General features: G+C 42.1%; 1 protein-coding gene across 1 annotated transcript; it reads right to left on the bottom strand.

Moving 5' to 3' along the window:
- Positions 1-20,115: 20,115 nt before the first annotated feature.
- LOC145106814 (uncharacterized) lies at positions 20,116-20,757 on the bottom strand. The gene has a single exon (XM_079043744.1). The coding sequence runs from the start codon at positions 20,755-20,757 to the stop codon at positions 20,116-20,118; it is 642 nt and encodes a 213-aa protein (XP_078899870.1).
- Between the last annotated feature and the right edge of the window lie 208 nt (positions 20,758-20,965).

Below are 20,965 nucleotides of genomic sequence, written 5' to 3'. Positions count from 1 at the left end.
CAAGAGTAAGTGTGATGTATCTGGCGGAACAGTATGTGGAATAGATTGTTGGTGTGCCAAATGGGGATGGTTCGAGCCCTGAGTGGGGGAGAACCAAGTATTTTATTGAGAGTATCAGAGATTTGTTCAAGAGTGGTTAGAGGACCGGATATAGTGACCTACGATTTGGATACTTGAGACCAGCGTTATTGGTGGTCGAGGCGAGGTGTAGAGCGAGATAATGCATGTTGTACGTGTTCAGGAATGGATGAATGTCTCCACGGCAGGCGGCCGTTGGATGGAGACCTTGTGGTGGTTAGGAATTCTTCGAGGTTGTAATAGTAAATTCGAGGTGGGTGGCTCATAAGGATAGTTTCGGCGGTTGAGAATTTCTGGTTCAATGTATGGGTTGTTATATGCACCCTGGGAAGAGTAGAAGTTGATTGGGCAACCAACTTCAGGGTCGGTATGTGTATTCTTGCATGGGTTGTGAGCAATAGAGGAGCGAGTTTCAGATGGTCGTCAACGTGTTCTGAGTCATTGATGATTCCTCCATGTTTCAATTGAGAATTTGAAATATTACGAAGTTTCGAGTTGTGTAAGAGGAAGATCAGTTATGAGATTCTGGAAGGATGCATTGTTGTATCTGAGTATGATGTCGTAAGTAGGAGATCAGTGGTTGATGCAAGACATCGTGAGGTTCTGTGAGGGTGTACCGAGGTATCCGAGTAGAATGCCCTGAATTTCGTATTATTTTGAGACTTGAGTTATGAGATGGAAAGTGGAGTATCAACTGACTATGGTTCCAACGGGAGCCCTTCAGCTAATCGTCATCAAACGGGAGTATCCAAGAATGTGAATTGCAGCGAGAAAGTGTTGGTCACGACGGTTGTTGTCACAACTAGGAATTTTGATGCTTTGTAACTACAACAATTATATCAATTACAAACCAACAATGTGAAAGCATGTATGATGCTTATTCAATAACAACAAAACTTTCATCAAATACTTCATTCAAGCACTACAAATAGTCAACAAAGAATTGGAAGCCCTAGAGATCCCGGTTTAAGTCAATTTTGGACTAGGATTTCCTTATTGGGCCTAATGGACCAATAAGCTTCCAATTTAACTATCATGAACATAGAACCCTCAAATGGACCCTAATTGGGCCCATATACATGAAACATAATATTTTGGGCCTTATAAGCCTAAAATGAACTAGGTTGTCTTTAATGGGTCATAAAAATCATTCCTTGATTTAATTGGGCCGAAAATCACCTAATGGAATTATGATATGGGCTTAAGCATTAAAGGGCCCAAATCTTCTTTTCTCCTTCTCCTCTTCTCGGCCCAACAACCCAAGAGAGGAAGAGTTGACTTTAGGATTGCCACCTCCCTATTATATTTTGGTTCTCCACGCAAATTCCCATGTTTCCATACATGTCAACTCACAAGTCTCTCTCTTCCCCTCTCTCTTTTCTACCCTCGGCCGAGAACCACAAAGAAACACACACACCTCACAAAAATTCTCTCTAAACCACTCTCAAGATCATCCTCTTCTTCTTTGAAGATCTCAAAATTTTGGCAAGAAAACTGAGGATTTTCATCAAGTAGTTCACATCCTTGGTAAGTTATTGCTTTGATTCATAACATATCTTCTTCATTTCATCAACAATCTCCCTTATCTCACACAAAATTCATGATCTTGTCTCTTAGAACACATCTAAGTCAAAATCTTCTAAGGAGACTTGCTAGGATCGAAACCTTCTTCATCTCTTCCTTCAAAACCGAAACCACAACTCAAGGTCAGCTTCATACCCCTCTCTTTTCGGTTTTTATATGTTTTATGGGGGAGAATACAAGAAAAATGTGAAGATCTATGTGTATGTGTATGCTATGTGTGATTTTATGCATGTATGTATGATTTTATGTGTTATTATGATGAACATGTAACCAAAAAGGGGTGATAACTCGAGATCTATGGCATGAGAAAGGAAACAAACATGATCTAAGTTATTTTACACTAAACAAGTCAAGAATAATAACTTATAAGATCATGATAAACATATTTCAACATAAAACCCATTTTTGGGCTTAAATTGTCAAATATACAAAATTTGGGCTAAAGGTTGCCAAATCACGGTTTCTTAAGGGTCAAAAGAGTCAAAACAGTTACAATAATTGTTTTTCTGAATATTAAAATTTTCAAAGGACTTGAAATGTAAATTTTTAGCTTAATGGGCTAATTTTGGGCTTTTCGGCCCAATAAGCCCAAAATTGCGAAAAATGACATTTAAAAGGGGCTGAAATGATAATTTCTTCAAAACAGGGGATAAAAAGTGTAACAAAACTATTTCAAGGATTAAAAATGCCTTTCATTTCCAAAAAGGATCAAAAATGTAAAGTTTTTGGATTTTGGACCAAAACTGTAAAAATTGCGAAAAGTTGGGTTCCAACCGGAAAATACTATTCTAAAAGGGCTGAAACTGTTAAAAAAATAAGTTTTGAGTTAAAACTATCATTTCAACAAATTTATGATGCAAAAATGCCAAGAAAATGTTTTAAGGACTAAAAATGTTTTTTCTTTTATATAAAGGACTAAAACTGTTATTTTTATAAAAAGAAAGGTATTGAAAAGGTCAAACCACTATTTTTAAGCAAACGATTTCATTGAGTCAAAATACAAAACCACGACTTACGAAAAATCGAAAGATGAATACACGTTTAACTCCAAATATCGTTATAAACGAATCGATCGGTCTCGAATCGATATAAAAACAATGATCATTCAATCGAACCCTTCAAAAGATACGCGATACCTAAGACGAGTAAATATTCAAACTTTGGGCTTGAAAGTTTCAAATCATGCATGTTGGACCTTGCAAGTCCAATAACATGATCTTTGGGCCCAAAGGGATAACGCTTATATGTTATTGGGCCTCCTATGGCTCGATTCCATATAAAAGGACTTTCAATGGCTTTTATGTGCTATTGGGCCCTAGTGGTCCATTAGTATTGCTAGTAAGGTCATAGTAATCAAATACGAGTTGGGCCAACGTGTCTTTCGCATCCCGACAGCCTAAGGTACTTACGATAGTAGCAGGACTTCGTACTCCTCTTCTCTTCGTTTGCTAAGGCTTATGAGTAATCAAAGTAAACGGACTTAGGACGTTATTCAACAGTAATCAAGGTGGTTTGGATTACGTGAGTAACCATGGACGGCACCTCTATGGGTCGTTCGTAGTTGACAGTTATAACCAGTCCTTACCAGACCTCGCTATAACGACTCACTAGTAATGATACTATCCGACACCACATGAGAAATCAAGGAAGGGTAATCAATATTCATTCGACATGACGATATAAAAATTAGTAATCAAGTATATCTTTCGACATCGGAAAACATCGGGTTTTCCGGGGAAATCAACACCACTCGCTCGTAAATTCTATAACTATAATACAAAACACCCTTTTTATATATATGCTTTGAAGTCATTCATGCATCAACTTATGGATCTTCACACTTTGTTAAACTATTGTCTTTTCAGAAAATATCGGATTTTCTGGGTTTTACAAACTATACAAATCATTTTATTCACAACCTTGCTTATGAACTCACCAACATTTCATATGTTGACGTTTTTTTTTCCAAAATAACTTGTATTCTCAGGTAACAGATAAGCGGAAGGGTAATACCAAGTATGTTAGAATGTTTTGTTTTGAAAACCCTGAAACAATTTGTGTTATGAATGTGTAATATTTGAAACAATGTACTGGATGTAAACAATATCAGTTGTAATGTATTGATGCATGGTGATGCTTATGTTATGATTCATGTATATTCATTGTGATGGTATTCAATTTAAGTCACGCGAGCCCCCGGACGTTTCCGCCGTCTGGTTTCGGGGGTGTGACAGGTTGGTATCTGAGCTCTGTTTATAGTGAACTGGCATATCTAACCACACATTGATATGCAACTATAAACCAAAGAGGGACTAACACAACTCTGAACAAAACAAATAAAACACAACGATAAAACACCTTTACTTGTGTGATATAGGAGAAAGAATATGATACCAAATCAAATAAGATAACATAGACATCTAGGTTAAGTCAGGACTGTTCATAGTTGTAGTAAGGGGCTGAATGTAGCCTGATCAACTACATTTCCTCCGAAGTGCAACTATCGCATGCTCCGGGAAAACCACGATGATCGGTAAACCTAAAAACATACCCCTTAATACCAAGAAGAGAACATTAAATTCAAATTGCATCATAACTAAAACAACTTAGAAATAATGATTAGTACATTTATACACTCTCGCAGACAGTATGGCCGGCTTCCATCACCCCGGAGATCCGTATTTCCCTAACCAGGGAAATAACGGATGGCTGGAAGAGGAACCCGAAGAAGACCCCGAGGAAGGGTCTGAGGAGGAACCTGAGGAGGAAGTCGAGGGTGGACCTGCCGAGCCAGTGGAGTTCCTGGAAGAAGAAGAAGTCGGAGAGGATTCCGAGGAAGAACCTGGCGATGATGATGATTTGGACACAGAGTCCGAAGTCATCAACCCCCCTTATCCGACTAGGGTGCCCGCTCACCGGATGGGCCCGACCGGCCCTACACCCCCCTGGGGTATCGACCTTTAGAGATGGAGCAAGCAGCAGGGACAGCAACCTCCATTCGGCATGTCACGCGAGTTCTACGACTTGAGGGAGGGAGGACCAGCTGATCGCGCACTCCCGGTCATGGTGAGACGACTGCGGAACACTGGCGACCTGGCGCAGAGCACCGCTGATCAGATACACCATATGCGGACTAGGGTCGAGCGTGCAGAACAGGAGACGCGAGAGGTTATTCGAGAGTTCCACATGAGGCAGGTGAGATGGGAGACTCGCCTCCGGGATGCGGAACGACAGGTGGCTCACCTTCAGGGAGCGTCCACTTCTTCAGCACCACCCCCTGGCGCATCCGACCATGACTAGGACTAGTCATATCTATCTTTAGTATTTTGTTTATGTGATCTATGCTATGTACCATCGACTCTATGTTTAAGTGATTACACTACTCATAGAGCCGTTACGCTGCCGAACTTGCACCACTTATGTATGCTCTTCTGAGCAAAATTTTCATGTATCAAAAATGCGGATAATATTAATGAAAAACTTTATGTGTTCTATTGTGATGTTGTGATCTGCTATGTGTTATATATACATGATTGTATGCTAGTTTGTGAAACCACTTAAGTTCATGCAAAACACTTACTTTGTAGGGCCACAATCTCACAAAAATTATAGGCACTCAACATCTTTCCGTTCCATGACAGAAAGATGCCTCAACGACCAACTCGTGGAAACCCTGGACCAACCCCACCCGAAGTCAACTCAGCTGCATTCCAAGCAGCTGTATCTGCTGTAGTTACTGCAGCCATGGCACAAATCCAACAAGGGAACAATGGTGGAGTCAATGGACAAGGGGCTGGGAGTTCGAACAATGGAACAAATCACGGACCTACCAGAACATGTTCCTACAAGGACTTCACCAACGCCAAGCCACAAACCTTTAATGGCACGGGCGGAATGATAACCCTAAAGAGATGGGTGGAAAAGGTGGAATCAGTATTCGAAATTTGTGAATGCCCCGAGGAGATGAAAGTGAAGTTTGTCGCATGCACATTTGTTGACCAGGCTCTCACCTGGTGGAATGGACATATAGAGGCCCTGACTCTCCCCGTAGCCAACGCTATGCCATGGACGGAGCTGAAAGAAATGCTAATGACTGAGTACTACCCTCGTGGCGAAATTCAGAAAATACAGCAAGAGCTGTGGGATCTCACCGTCCGAAACTCTGATATTGATGCATACATATCAAGATTTAGCAAACTGTCATTGTTGTGCCCTGGCATGATTACGTCAGAAGGAAAGAAAATCGAACGATTCATCTGGGGATTGACCCCCCCAATTCAAGGAAATGTAATCGCTGCGAATCCTGAAACCGTCGACAATGCCATGAGGTTGGCCAAGAAACTGTACGACCACAACAACAAAAAGGGCGAGAAGCCAGCAAAAATTGAAGGCAAGAAGGAGAGTGACAACAAGAAGGGAAAGAACAACAAGAGAAAAGGGCGACAAGGCTCGGAGTCGACAAAGAAGCAACAAACAGTGACAGTCAACGCTGCAACCACCCAAGTACCCTCCACACCACATGCTCCAGCCTCAGCTAATCCAAGCGCTCCTAGGCAGTATTCTGGGAATCTCCCAAAGTGCAACAAGTGCAGTCTCCATCATAATGGCGAATGCAAGGAAATGTAATGCACCAGTTGCAATTGGAAGGGTCACACTGCAAGCTATTGCAGGACCTATCCTCCCTAGAACCAACAACAAGGGAACAACAACAACCGCAACAACAACAACAACACCAACAATAGCGGCAATAACACAAGATCAAGCCCCACCTGCTACGGATGTGGAAAGACTGGACATATCCGTCGAAACTGCCCCAACACCAACAACCCTGGGAACGGAGGAACAGGAAGGGTGCTAGCTATGGGTCAGGGAGAAGCGGTTCAGGATCCCGCTGTTGTTACCGGTACGTGTCTCCTAAACCACACTTATGCATGCATCCTATTTGATACCGGGGCAGAACGAAGTTTCGTGAGTAATAAATTCAAGCATTTGTTAAAACAACAACCCCAGAAGCTTAATGAAACCTTTACGGTGGATATGGCTAATGGGAAAACAGAATCCACTGGGGAAATCTACATCGGATGTACCCTGGCCTTAAATCATCACGTTTTTCAAATAAACTTAATGCATGTTTCCATTAGGAGTTTTGATGTGATTATGGGTATGGATTGGTTAAGCCCCCACCATGCTGAAATTATGTGTCACGAGAAGGCCGTTCGCCTTCATCTCCCAAATCACGAAACCCTAGTTATTTACGGAGACAAGCCCAGCTCGAACCTTCGCCTCATCTCGTGCATTAAGGCACAAAAGTACCTACGAAAGAACGACTTGACGTTTCTAGCCCATATAATGGATAAGTCCAAAGAAGAGATCAATATTCGAAACATCCCTGTGGCTTGTGATTTCCCGGATGTCTTTCCGGAGGATCTTCCGGGGATTCCCCCAGAAAGACAAATCGAGTTCCGAATTGATCTAGTGCCAGGAGCTACTCCCATCGCCAAATCACCCTACAGATTGGCTCCTGCGGAGATGCAAGAGTTGTCCAGTCAACTTAGCGAGCTTTTGGACAAAGGATTCATCCGACCCAGCTTCTCACCTTGGGGAGCTCCAGTTCTCTATGTCAAAAAGAAAGACGGTACCTTCAAGATGTGTATCGACTACAGAGAACTTAATAAGCTTACCATCAAAAACCGCTATCCACTTCCGCGAATCGACGATCTATTTGACCAGCTCCAAGGAGCTAGTTACTTTTCAAAGATAGATCTGCGATCTGATACCACCAACTTAAGGTCCGGGAGGAGGATATTCCTAAAACCACCTTCCGAACTCGTTACGGACATTATGAATTTGTCGTAATGCCCTTCGGTCTAACGAATGCTCCTGCCGCATTCATGGACTTAATTAATCGAATCTGCCGACCATTCCTCGATAACTTTGTCATCGTTTTCATCGACTACATCCTCGTCTATTCTCAAAGCGAGGAAGAACACGGTCGACATCTCCGACAAATCCTGGAAACCCTGCGAAACGAAAAGTCATACGCAAAACTCTCTGAGTGCGAGTTTTGGCTCCGTAGTATGAACTTTTTGGGACATGTTGTTAGTCAGGAAGGAATTCATGTGGATCCTTCTAAAATACAAGCCATCGAAGGATGGGCAAACCCAACAACACCAACCGAAATTCGCCAATTTTTAGGCCTCGCAGGCTACTACAGGAGATTCATTCAAAACTTCTCCAAAACAGCAAAGCCACTTACCTCGCTTACACAAAAGGGCGTACCCTTCGAATGGACGGACAAGCAAGAAGCTGCATTCCGGACCCTGAAGCAAGCACTCTGCAGTGCGCCGGTGCTCTCACTACCAGAAGGAACATAAGAATTTATAGTTTACTGTGATGCGTCAAATAAGGGTTTAGGCTGTGTACTCATGCATCGTGGAAAGGTGATAGCCTACGCGTCCCAACAACTAAAGACACATGAGGTAAATTACACCACTCATGATCTGGAACTGGGAGCAATGGTCTTCGCCCTAAAGATTTGGAGGCACTACCTTTATGGTACTAAGTGCACCATCTTCACCGACCACAAGAGTCTCCAGCACATCTTGAACCAAAAAGAGCTGAACATGAGGCAACGGAGATGGGTTGAACTGCTAAACGACTATGAGTGCGAAATCAAGTACCACCCAGGCAAGGCTAACGTGGTAGCTGATGCCCTGAGTCGGAAAGAATACTCGAATCGTCGTTTGAAGACCCTCTCCATAACCATTCGATCTCACCTAACCTCTCAAATCAGGGCAGCCTAGTTCGATGCAATGAAGGCAGAAAACAAAATAAGCGAAGCGTTGCGTGGAATGGAGAAGAACTTCGAAGTGAAGGAGGACGGGACATGTTACTTCATGAACCGCATTTGGGTCCCTAAACTTGGGGGATTCGGAGAAGTAGTCATGAACGAAGCCCACAAGACGCGATACTCCATCCATCCGGGTTCAGATAAAATGTACTTGGATGTTAAGCAACATTATTGGTGGCCTAACATGAAGGCAGAGATTGCCACTTACGTTAGCAAGCGCCTTACATGTGCTAAAATAAAGGTGGAATATCAGAAGCCCTCCGGATTATTACACCAACCAGTAATTCCCGAGTGGAAATGGGAAAGGATTACCATGGATTTTGTGACCAAACTACCTAAGTCGACGGATGGTTTGGATACTATATGGGTAATAGTTGATAGATTAACAAAATCCGCTCATTTCCTACAAATAAAAGAATCATACAAGATGGAGCGCCTGACGAGAATCTACATCAAAGAAATCGTGAGACTCCACGGAGTGCCCGTATCTATCATCTCAAATAGAGATAGTAGATTTACTTCACGCTTTTGGCAATCGCTTCAGAAAGCTATGGGAACACAACTTGACATGAGCACTGCCTACCACCCACAAACGGATGGTCCAAGCGAGCGAACCATTCAAACACTAGAAGATATGCTTCGCGCGTGTGTGATAGAATTTGGAAAATCGTGGGATACCCACTTGCCCCTGATCGAGTTCTCATACAACAACAGTTATCACTCGAGTATCAAAGTCGCTCCTTTCGAAGCATTGTATGGGCGCAAATGTAGATCACCGTTGTGTTGGACTGAGGTAGGGGACACCCAACTAGCAAGAGGGCAAACGCCAAACAATGTCGTAACGGGACCGGAAATCATACGAGAGACGACCGAGAAGATAATTCAGATCAAAGCCCGACTTCAATCATCTCGAGACAGACAAAAGAGCTACGCCGATAAACGACGGAAGCCCTTGGAATTCAGACTCGGAGATAGGGTGTTGCTAAAATTCTCTCCTTAGAAAGGAGTGATTCGTTTTGGAAAGCGGGGAAAGTTGAACCCTCGATACATTGGACCCTTCGAGATTCTTGCTCGAATCGGTCCGGTGGCTTATAGACTGCAGCTACCCGCTGAGCTCAGCAGTGTACACCCTGTGTTCCACGTTTCCAATTTGAAAAAGTGCTTATCTGACGAGACTCTCGTCATTCCATTAGAGGAAATTGAAATCAACGAGAATCTTCTGTTCATCGAGGAACCAGTCGAAATCATGGACAGAGAGGTGAAGCGTACTAAGCAGAGCCGCATTCCGATTGTGAAGGTTCGATGGAACGCGAGACACAGACAAGAATTCACATGGGAACGCCAAGATCAAATGAAGCAGAAGTACCCTCACCTATACTCGTATTCTTAAACCTAGCTTTCAAAAGAATTTCGGGACAAAATTCCCTCTAACGGGGGGATGATGTCACAACTAGGAATTTTGATGCTTTGTAACTACAACAATTATATCAATTACGAACCAACAATGTGAAAGCATGTATGATGCTTATTCAATAACAACAAAACTTTCTTCAAATACTTCATTCAAGCATTACAAATAGTCAACAAAGAATTGGAAGCCCTAGAGATCCCGGTTTAAGTCCATTTTGGACTAGGATTTCCTTATTGGGCCTAATGGATCAATAAGCTTCCAATTTAACTATCATGAACATAGAACCCTCAAATGGACCCTAATTGGGCCCATATACATGAAACATAATATTTTGGGCCTTATAAGCCTAAAATGAACTAGGTTGTCTTTAATGGGTCATAAAAATCATTCCTTGATTTAATTGGGCCGAAAATCACCTAATGGAATTATGATATGGGCTTAAGCATTAAAGGGCCCAAATCTTCTTTTCTCATTCTCCTCTTCTCGGCCCAACAACCCAAGAGAGGAAGAGTTGACTTTAGGATTGCCACCTCCCTATTATATTTTGGTTCTCCATGCAAATTCCCATGTTTCCATACATGTCAACTCACAAGTCTCTCTCTTCCCCTCTGTCTTTTCTACCCTCGGCCGAGAACCACAAAGAAACACACACACCTCACAAAAATTCTCTCTAAGCCACTCTCAAGATCATCCTCTTCTTCTTTGAAGATCTCGAAATTTTGGCAAGAAAACTGAGGATTTTTATCAAGTAGTTCACATCCTTGGTAAGTTATTGCTTTGATTCATAACATATCTTCTTCATTTCATCAACAATCTCCTTTATCTCACACAAAATTCATGATCTTGTCTCTTAGAACACATCTAAGTCAAAATCTTCTAAGGAGACTTGCTAGGATCGAAACCTTCTTCATCTCTTCCTTCAAAACCGAAACCACAACTCAAGGTCAGCTTCATACCCCTCTCTTTTCGGTTTTTATATGTTTTATGGGGGAGAATACAAGAAAAATGTGTAGATCTATGTGTATGTGTATGCTATGTGTGATTTTATGCATGTATGTATGATTTTATGTGTTATTATGATGAACATGTAACCAAAAAGGGGTGATAACTCGAGATCTATGGCATGAGAAAGGAAACAAACATGATCTAAGTTATTTTACACTAAACAAGTCAAGAATAATAACTTATAAGATCATGATAAACATATTTCAACATAAAACCCATTTTTGGGCTTAAATTGTCAAATATACAAAATTTAGGCTAAAGGTTGCCAAATCACGGTTTCTTAAGGGTCAAAAGAGTCAAAACAGTTACAATAATTGTTTTTCTGAATATTAAAATTTTCAAAGGACTTGAAATGTAAATTTTTAGCTTAATGGGCTAATTTTGGGCTTTTCGGCCCAATAAGCCCAAAATTGCGAAAAATGACATTTAAAAGGGGCTGAAATGATAATTTCTTCAAAACAGGGGATAAAAAGTGTAACAAAACTATTTCAAGGATTAAAAATGCCTTTCATTTCCAAAAAGGATCAAAAATGTAAAGTTTTTGGATTTTGGACCAAAACTGTAAAAATTGCGAAAAGTTGGGTTCCAACCAAAAAATACTATTCTAAAAGGGCTGAAACTGTTAACAAAATAAGTTTTGAGTTAAAACTATCATTTCAACAAATTTATGATGCAAAAATGCCAAGAAAATGTTTTAAGGACTAAAAATGTCTTTTCTTTTATATAAAGGACTAAAACTGTTATTTTTATAAAAAGAAAGGTATTGAAAAGGTCAAACCACTATTTTTAAGCAAACCATTTCATTGAGTCAAAATACAAAACCACGACTTACGAAAAATCGAAAGATGAATACACGTTTAACTCCAAATATCGTTATAAACGAATCGATCGGTCTCGAATCGATATAAAAACAATGATCATTCAATCGAACCCTTCAAAAGATACGCGATACCTAAGACGAGTAAATATTCAAACTTTGGGCTTGAAAGTTTCAAATCATGCATGTTGGACCTTGCAAGTCCAATAACATGATCTTTGGGCCCAAAGGGATAACGCTTATATGTTATTGGGCCTCCTATGGCCCGATTCCATATAAAAGGACTTTCAATGGCTTTTATGTGCTATTGGGCCCTAGTGGTCCATTAGTATTACTAGTAAGGTCAGAGTAATCAAATGCGAGTTGGGCCAACGTGTCTTTCGCATCCCCGACAGCCTAAGGTACTTACGATAGTAGCAGGACTTCGTACTCCTCTTCTCTTCGTTTGCTAAGGCTTATGAGTAATCAAAGTAAACGGACTTAGGACGTTATTCAACAGTAATCAAGGTGGTTTGGATTACGTGAGTAACCATGGACGGCACCTCTATGGGTCGTTCGTAGTTGACAGTTATAACCAGTCCTTACCAGACCTCGCTATAACGACTCACTAGTAATGATACTATCCGACACCACATGAGAAATCAAGGAAGAGTAATCAATATTCATTCGACATGACGATATAAAAATTAGTAATCAAGTATATCTTTCGACATCGGAAAACATCGAGTTTTCCGGGGAAATCAACACCACTCGCTCGTAAATTCTATAACTATAATACAAAACACCCTTTTTATATATATGCTTTGAACTCATGCATGCATCAACTTATGGATCTTCACACTTTGTTAAACTATTGTCTTTTCAGAAAATATCGGATTTTCTGGGTTTTACAAACTATACAAATCATTTTATTCACAACCTTGCTTATGAACTCACCAACATTTCATATGTTGACGTTTTTTTTCCAAAATAACTTGTATTCTCAGGTAACAGATAAGCGGAAGGGTAATACCAAGTATGTTAGAATGTTTTGTTTTGAAAACTCTGAAACAATTTGTGTTATGAATGTGTAGTATTTGAAACAATGTACTGGATGTAAACAATATCAGTTGTAATGTATTGATGCATGGTGATGTTTATGTTGTGATTCATGTATATTCATTGTGATGGTATTCAATTTAAGTCACGCAAGCCCCCGGACGTTTCCGCCGTCTGGTTTCGGGGGTGTGGCAGTTGTCGTCAGGAGTGGTGATGCTTAACCTGGGTGGGTGTGTGTACCTATCTATGTTGATCCGTGGAGTAGCCGATAGTGAACTCAGTGGGGTGATGACTCGAGGAGGATATTAAGGGGGATACGAGGGTGAGTGGATCCGAGTGGGAGTAATCATTTCGGATTATCCGGGGTAAACCATGGAGTGAGCCCATGGCATGTCAGTGAGAGAGAGTGTTGTGATACTATGGGGAAACGTAGTGTTCACCAGTCTGCAAGAGAGTGTTGTGATACCATGGGGAGTCATAGTGTTCACCAGTCAGCGAGAGAGTGTTGTGATACTACGCGGAGTCGTAGTGCTCACCAGTCAGCAAGAGAGTGTTGTGATACTACGGGGAGTCGTATTATTCGCTAGTCAGTGCATGAGGCAGAAGAGTTTTTAGTCTTGGGTAGCCTTATTCTTCGAGTTTCGGGAACCTGGTGGTCGGACCAGGGGCGAGACTGGAGTCTCCATATTTGTCGGGGATCGTTATATTTTGTGGTTATCACAATCGAGAGGAATTGAATGAGTGATGTACGCGTGGGTTGCGGGTCATGGGTCATGAGTTGAGTGCTTCATTGGGCCGAGTGGTTCCAATTTTATGTCGGGCCAGACTCTCGAGTTTGAGTTTGGCTTTGGTGGTGTATTGAGTAAGCGAATGAGATTCTGGATTCAAAGATGGGTTTCATTTTGAGGGGTATTGTATGTCATCTAATGTCTTAGACCAAAGTGGGTCAGTTCGTTTGTATGGGAAGGACCGCGAGACACATGGGACTAATGAGTAGTAAACAATAGAGGTCGAGGGTGAGATGATTTCCGTTGGGATTGTAGTATTCGCTTGGGGTAAAGCTAACTTCATGACTTGTGTGTCACAATGGGCCGAGATAGTCGTTGTGAGAAGGAAGTCAGTGAGACATTTTGGGGCATGCAAAGGGTAACCTTTGGAGGTTCAACTGTGGGGTCGGGGGTTGACCTGGTGCTCAGTGTTGAGAGGGATATCTGAGAGGGAGCTGGGACTTATGATTGTTAGATGTCAGAGGATACTTCTGAGCAATCATGATCATTTTCTTGTGTCTGAGGATAGGGTGTTGACAGTTCTTTCTTCAAATGGGTCTCGATTGCAATACAGTGGATGGGTTTCAGGTGTAATGTGACCCTTTCGCTCTTTGGAGTATGTTATGGATTGTTTAGTATGTCTGGTATGAGTTATCGGTAGCCAATCTTTGGGCTTTGACATTTTCTATAAAGTGGCAACGAGAGAATCATAGGGGCAATAAGTTATCAGGGTCTGTTATTCGAGGAGCGAATAACATGGTGATATCTTGAGAGGGCGGTTTGGCAGTGAGACAGACCACTAGAGTTTCCAGATTTTGGAGAGTCAGAAGGGGTATCATAGAGGCTGAAGGGTCTGTCTTATTTTGGATTTGGGAGTTCCTGTTTGGATTCAGGTGTCCATGGAGAAAGATATATATGTGGTATGAGATCCTTTCAGTGGTGCTTTTCGTGTTATTGGGTTCGATCTATGTGTTGTTGAGGAGCGATTTCGAGGGCGAAATCTAATTCAAGTGGGGGAGAATTGTAACATCCGGACTCTCACATATGTTATTGTGTGTTTAAATTTTGAATTTGTGGAGTGACTCGACGAGTTGTGAGTCCAACTCGCCGAGAAGGGTCAAGTTACCCGCGTGGAATTAATGAGTGGAGTCGACGAGTTAGAGGGCTGACTCGCCGAGTAGGTGCTGGGCAGAGAAACCCTAATTTCCCGGGGTTGGGGCCTATATAAGGGAACTTATGCACCATTTCCGCCTCACCAGTTACCCTACACCCCTGAGAGAAAACCCTAATCGCCATTAGAGCTAGAAAGTGAGTGAGGATCTAAGTTGGTGGTTGATTGGTGCATTCTTTGAAGGAGAAGTGAAGAGTATTGAGGTTGGGGCAAGAGGAGGCTTTGGATCCAGATTCAACAGTGTTTGCTTAAGGTATATAAGCTGACTTGCTCATCTTCTAGGGAGATCTTGATATGGGGGTTTTCTAGGGTTTTCTTCCATTTCTTAGAGTCATTGAGCCTTTTTTGTTTATGATTTGAGGTTGAACCCTAGATCTGAAGTGTGGAGGGTCTTGAGAGCCCAAAGACCTGAACTTTATTGAGCTAGAGACTAGACTTTGAGCACCTAACCCTTTGTAAGACTTGGAATTGGCATTTTTGGGCATATATGTCGTGCATGAACATAAAGGTCGAGACTTTACGCGACTTTTGTGCCTTTAAGGACTAGATTTAGAGTTTAGTGTGGTAGATCTGACCTTGGACGTCTGAATGAGAAATCAGATCGAAGGGACTCGTTGAGTCCATGGCCTGACTCGACAAGTCGGTGAGGGTTTGTCCCGATGAGCCTGATCATGCGATAACTCGGCGAGTTGGGGGGGTCAACTTGACAAGCAGAGTTAGACCTTCACGAGACAAACGGGTGGACTCGACTCTGAGTAAAACGAGTGGACTCGATGAGTCACATGGGTGCACTCGGCGAGTCGGGTCAAACATGGACTATTGACTAGAGTTTGACTTCTGTTGACTTTAGGGTTGGGTCAATCATGAGTAATGGAGACCACGGAGGGGTAAAATAGTCTTTTATCCACTTCAAGAGTTAGACAGAGAAAAAGAATAGCCTTTGGTGTATTTGAGTATGAATAGGGTATTAATTATAAATGTTATCCTATCTGTTAGGCAGAGGCTAGTTCGAGATTTCCGAGTACGAGATTGTTACTTAATAACTTGCGAGGTGATTCTTCTCACTATACTTTACCTAGAGTGGTATTTATGTGTGACCAGAGGGTCTTATGTGCTTAATTGAGTTATGCATTTTGTCTGTGCGATATATATGTTATGTTATGTGTTACTGAGACCGGACCGGAGGGTCCAACGAGCTGTGAGACCGGAGGGTCCTCACTGAGACCGGGCCAGAGGGACCAACGAGCCATAGGACTGGAGGGTCCCACTGAGACACATAGACTAGAGGGTATTACCGAGTTATAGCCTCGAGTGGCTAATATGGTGTATGTGGTATTTTGGGGAACTCACTAAGCTCCGTGCCTACCGTGTTGTGTGTTATGTGTTTCAGGTTTTTCTCAGGATCACGGGAAGGCGCCAGCTTGATTGTACACACCAGTGAAAAAGCTATGTTTTGAGGATCCTAGATTTAATCAAACAATTATGGAGTTGCTATTTGTAAATTTAATAAATGAGATTTTTATGAAATGTGTTAAGGGAATTATATGATTTTAAACGAAAAATTTGTTTAAAATTTTTACGGTGTTAGAAGTTGGTATCAGAGCCTTGGTTTGAGGGATTCGGATACACCTTCGGGTATGTCTGGACTCAAACTGGGGATTTGAGAAATATTTTCAAAAGAAATGATTTTTCTAAAACGAGCAAGAGTTTCCAAGAGAAAACGAGAAGGAGCAATGTGTAAAATCAGCCAGATCCCGAACGATGATTTTCCAAAGTACCCTTACTTAGTTGTGCTATGAGTTATTATTGAGATATTAGTGATGCATGCTAGGTAATAGGCTAGGTATTTCATATTTTAGGGCTAGAGTTTCCTGATTTGTGATGCCTTAGCCTAGGGATTTTGCTATCTGTGATGTGCTTTGAGTATGTGCGGAGTAAGAGTATCCAGCAAGAATATTTCAGAGGTAGAGCTTTGAGTAGAGGAGTAATCTAGGAAAGATACCTAGATGAGCATTGGAGAAGCCTACTGATAGAGTAGTTAGATACCCGCATGGGGTAGAGTTGCTTGAGTTCGGTGACACCTTTTGAGTGTGAGCAGAGCAAATAGAGTTGTAACCTAGAGTGGTTTTACATGCTGGTGGAGATTATTCGATGCCCGAATGCTGCTTGCTTCATGCTTTGTGGAACTATCGATGATGGGAGTCAACTACTAAGTGAATATGACGATATTCAGGAGGTAGATGGCTGGCATCATGAGGAGTTCTTCAGCAGCTAATGGCAGAGAAGTATGAGAACCTAGGAAGAGCCTAGGGAGTGAGCTTAGTTAGATAAGTACACTAATAGAGGAGAGTGTTTTGCTGTGGAGTGAACACGCGTGACGGGATTGGTGAGTAAGGAGGTTGAACAACTACTTAGAAAATCTGGAACGATCCGTGTGGAAAGTATAGGTAGATGTGGCAGGTAGTATTGGCCCGTACTACTGAAAGAAGAGGACCCATACTCGAAACAGAGAGAATTCCAGAGGTTCTAAGTAGCAGATTGAGAGGAGATAACATGGTTCGGGTACCATGATTCATAGCAGATCGAGAGGTGGTCACATGGTTCGAGTACCATGATTCGTGGTGGCTAATGCTTCTGGTTTTACGATTTGTCCCGCTGAGATTTATTAGACTGAGATCAGATGTGATAGAGTGTGGGGCCAGAGGGCCATGTTGAACGAGTTTCAATGGAGCATATCTTGAGAGGGAAATTGAGTTAGTTTCCGAGAGATTTGTGGTGAGATGACAGTTGGAGTCGCAAGACTCAGGGACGAGTAGAGATGGTGCTTTATGGAGGATTACGGTCTGAGTTGAGGAATCGGTTGATACCGGAGATGCCATTTTCTCTGACCAGAGTTGTGCTATTTTCTGTGAGAAGCGGAAGGGATATTGAGCTTCCGGTTTCTGAGCTTGGAGGTAAACCTTGTGGGGTAGCATTGGTTGCGATCTTTCACCTGAGTATCTGGGCAGTATGTCTACCGCAAGGTAATATTATAGCATGAGAGGGTCATTATTTGGGACTGAGATGGTCAAGGACAAGGATATACCCTATTTTAGGATAGTAGGGCATATGTTAGCAGTAGTGTCGGGTGATCAAGAGGAGTATATTGGGGCGGTGGAACTCATTGTCTATGATGGATATCGAGTGTGGTGGGGTGAGGTCTCTGCTATCATGATAAATCTCATGATGGGTCGTTGGTTGGGGAGTCGAAGATGAGGAGTATGATAGTTCACTATTTTCAGACTGAGAGTCTGGGCTACTATGGGACAGTTGAGATGTCCGGTAGTGTGTCAGTGTGAGATTTTGGATGACACGTTGGGAAGTTTTCGAGGATTTTATTTGAGATTAGGGATGTTTGGAGTTGCTTGGTCTCCATCGAGAAGAACACCGAGTGTTATTTGAAGAAGAAGCAACTTGTGGATAAGATATTGGAGGTTGAACATTTTGCATGAATGGAGTGCCATATGATGATGGTTGAGGAGCAACAAACAGCTGAACTTGAGGAGTGGTGAAGGATGAGAATGCATTGTTGGATTGAATCCCGAGATTAGCAGTGGAGTACGAATTGACGTGATTGATCTCCCTTTGCTTGTCATCCAGATCACAAGCTTTAACAATTGTCATGGTTTCTGTAACATCCGGACTTTCAGGTATGTTATTGTGTGTTTAAATTTTGAATTTATGGAGTGACTCGACGAGTTGTAAGTCCAACTCGCCGAGTAGGGTCAAGTTACACACGTGGAATTAATGAGTAGACTCGACGAGTCAGAGGGCTGACTCTCCAAGTAGGTGTTGGGCAGAGAAACCCTAATTTCCCGGGGTTGGGGCCTATATAAGGGAACTTGTGCACCATTTCCGCCTCACCAGTTACCCTACACCCCTGAGAGAAAACCCTAATCGCCATTAGAGGTAGAAAGTGAGTGAGGAGCTAATTTGGTGATTGATTGGTGCATTCTTTGAAGGAGAAGTGAAGAGTATTGAGGTTGGGGCAAGAGAAGGCTTTGGATCCAGATTCAACAGTGTTTGCTTGAGGTAAATATACTGACTTTCTCATCTTCTAGGGAGATCTTGATATGGGGGTTTTCTAGGGTTTTCTTCCGTTTCATAGAGTCATTGAGCCTTTTTTGTGTATGATTTGAGGTTAAACCCCAGATCTGAAGTGTGGTGGGTCTTGAGAGCCCAAAGACCTGAACTTTATTGAGCTAGAGACTAGACTTTGAGCACCTAACCCTTTGCAATACTTGGTATTGGCATTTTTAGCCATATATGCCATGCATGAACATAAATGTCGAGACTTTACGCGGCTTTTGTGCCTTTAAGGACTAGATCTAGAGTCTAGCATGGTAGATCTGACCTTGGATGTCTTAATGAGAAATCAGATCGAAGGGACTCGCCGAGTCCATGACCTGACTTGACGAGTCGGTGAGGGTTTGTCCCGATGAGCTTGAACATGCGATAACTCGGTGAGTTGGGGGGGTCAACTCGACGAACTGAGCTGGACCTTCGCGAGATAAACGGGTGGACTAGACTCTAAGAAAAACGAGTGGAATCAACGAGTCACATGAGTGCACTCGGCGAGTCGAGTCAAACACGGACTGTTGACTCGATTTTGACTTCTGTTGACTTTAGGGTTGGGTTAATCATGAGTAATGGAGACCATGGAGGGGTAAAATGGTCTTTTATCCACTTCAAGAGTTAGACAGAGAAAAAGAATAGCCTTTGGTGTATTTGAGTATGACTAGGGTATTAATTAGAAAGGTTATCCTATGTGTTAGGCGGAGGCTTGTTCGAGATTTCCGAGTACGAGACTGTTACTTGCTAGCCTGCGAGGTGAGTCTCCTTATTATACTTTACCTAGAGTGGTATTTATGTGTGACCAGAGGGTCTTATGTGCTTACTTGAGTTATGCATTTTGTCTGTGTGATATATATGCCATGTTATGTGTTACTGAGACTGGACCGGAGGGTCCAACGAGCTGTAAGACCGGAGGGTCCTCACTAAGACCGGGCCAGAGGGTCCAACGAGCCATGGGACTGGAGGGTCCCACTGAGACACATAGACCGGAGGGTCTTACCGAGTTATACCCTCGAGTGGCTAATGTGGTGTGTGTGTTATTTTGGGGAACTCACTAAGCTTCATGCTTACCGTGTTGTGTGTTATGTGTTTCAAGTTTTTCTCAGGATCACGGGAAGGCACCGGCTTGATTGTACACACCAGTGAAAGAGCTATGTTTTGAGGATCCTAGATTTAATCAAACAATTATGGAGTTGCAATTTGTAAATTTAGTAAATGAGATTTTTATGAAATGTGTTAAGGGAATTATATGATTTTAAACGAAAAATTTGTTTGAAAATTTTACGGTGTTATAGTTTCATCTAGACTCAGACGGTTAAGGTCCTTCGTCTTCTTAATCACAGGCACGTTCATGTCCCATGACTTTGGCAGAGAATTGAGCAGCTTCTTATTTATTTCAGACCTGGTGACCAAGTTACCTGCAGAGCTCATCTCAGTTGATAGATCTGTGAACCTCTGCAGTTGAGCCTCAAGAGATTCTCCCAAGATATGATTGAAGATGTTAAACTTTTGTCTCAGCATATCCTGTCGACTTTGTTTCATGTCCTCATTCCTTTCATAAACTTCTATCAGTGCCTCCCATAGTGCCTTCGCAGACGTGTATTCATGGAAACCTTGAGCAATCTCTGGTGACAAAGCCATAGTAAGTGTTGTAAGTGCTCTCTCTTGCTGTTCAACTTTATCGAATTCTTCATCAGTATACTCTTCGACAGCCTTGTCAACGATCGTTTTATCTGGAAGTGTTGTGGTGATTCTAATAGGTCCTTTCAAGATACATCTCCAAATCTTGAAATCTTTCATCTTGATATATTTCTCCATACGATATTTCCATTCTGGGAACCCCTCAGCCGATAACAAACGGGGGATGCGAGTGGTTGTGCCCATAACGAAATCAAGTTCATGGTGAGAATTTTGTGAATCCATTTTTTTGATTTTGTTTTTTTTTTATTTTTCTTGATTAAATGAAAAGATACTTGAAAACAAAAATTAGAACAATATAAGTGTTTACGGCCGGAAATTGTTTACGACCGTACACTCAATTCACGGTCAATAGATTACGGCCAAGTGAAGCTTTTACGGTCCAAGATAGTTTATGGTCAAGCAAGAGTTTGCGGCCTTTGAAGATCAACTG

The sequence above is a fragment of the Lactuca virosa genome, chromosome 4 (assembly GCF_052849685.1).
Source record: "Lactuca virosa cultivar CGN04683 chromosome 4, Lactuca_virosa_CGN04683_v6, whole genome shotgun sequence".
NCBI lineage: Eukaryota > Viridiplantae > Streptophyta > Magnoliopsida > Asterales > Asteraceae > Lactuca > Lactuca virosa.
Note: the sequence above shows the minus strand (reverse complement) of the source record. Positions and strands in the feature narration are given on the sequence as shown.

Bases quoted from the DNA above. Each gene is read 5' to 3' on its own strand.
- LOC145106814 (XM_079043744.1), bottom strand. From the start codon at position 20,757: ATGGATTCACAAAATTCTCACCATGAACTTGATTTCGTTATGGGCACA.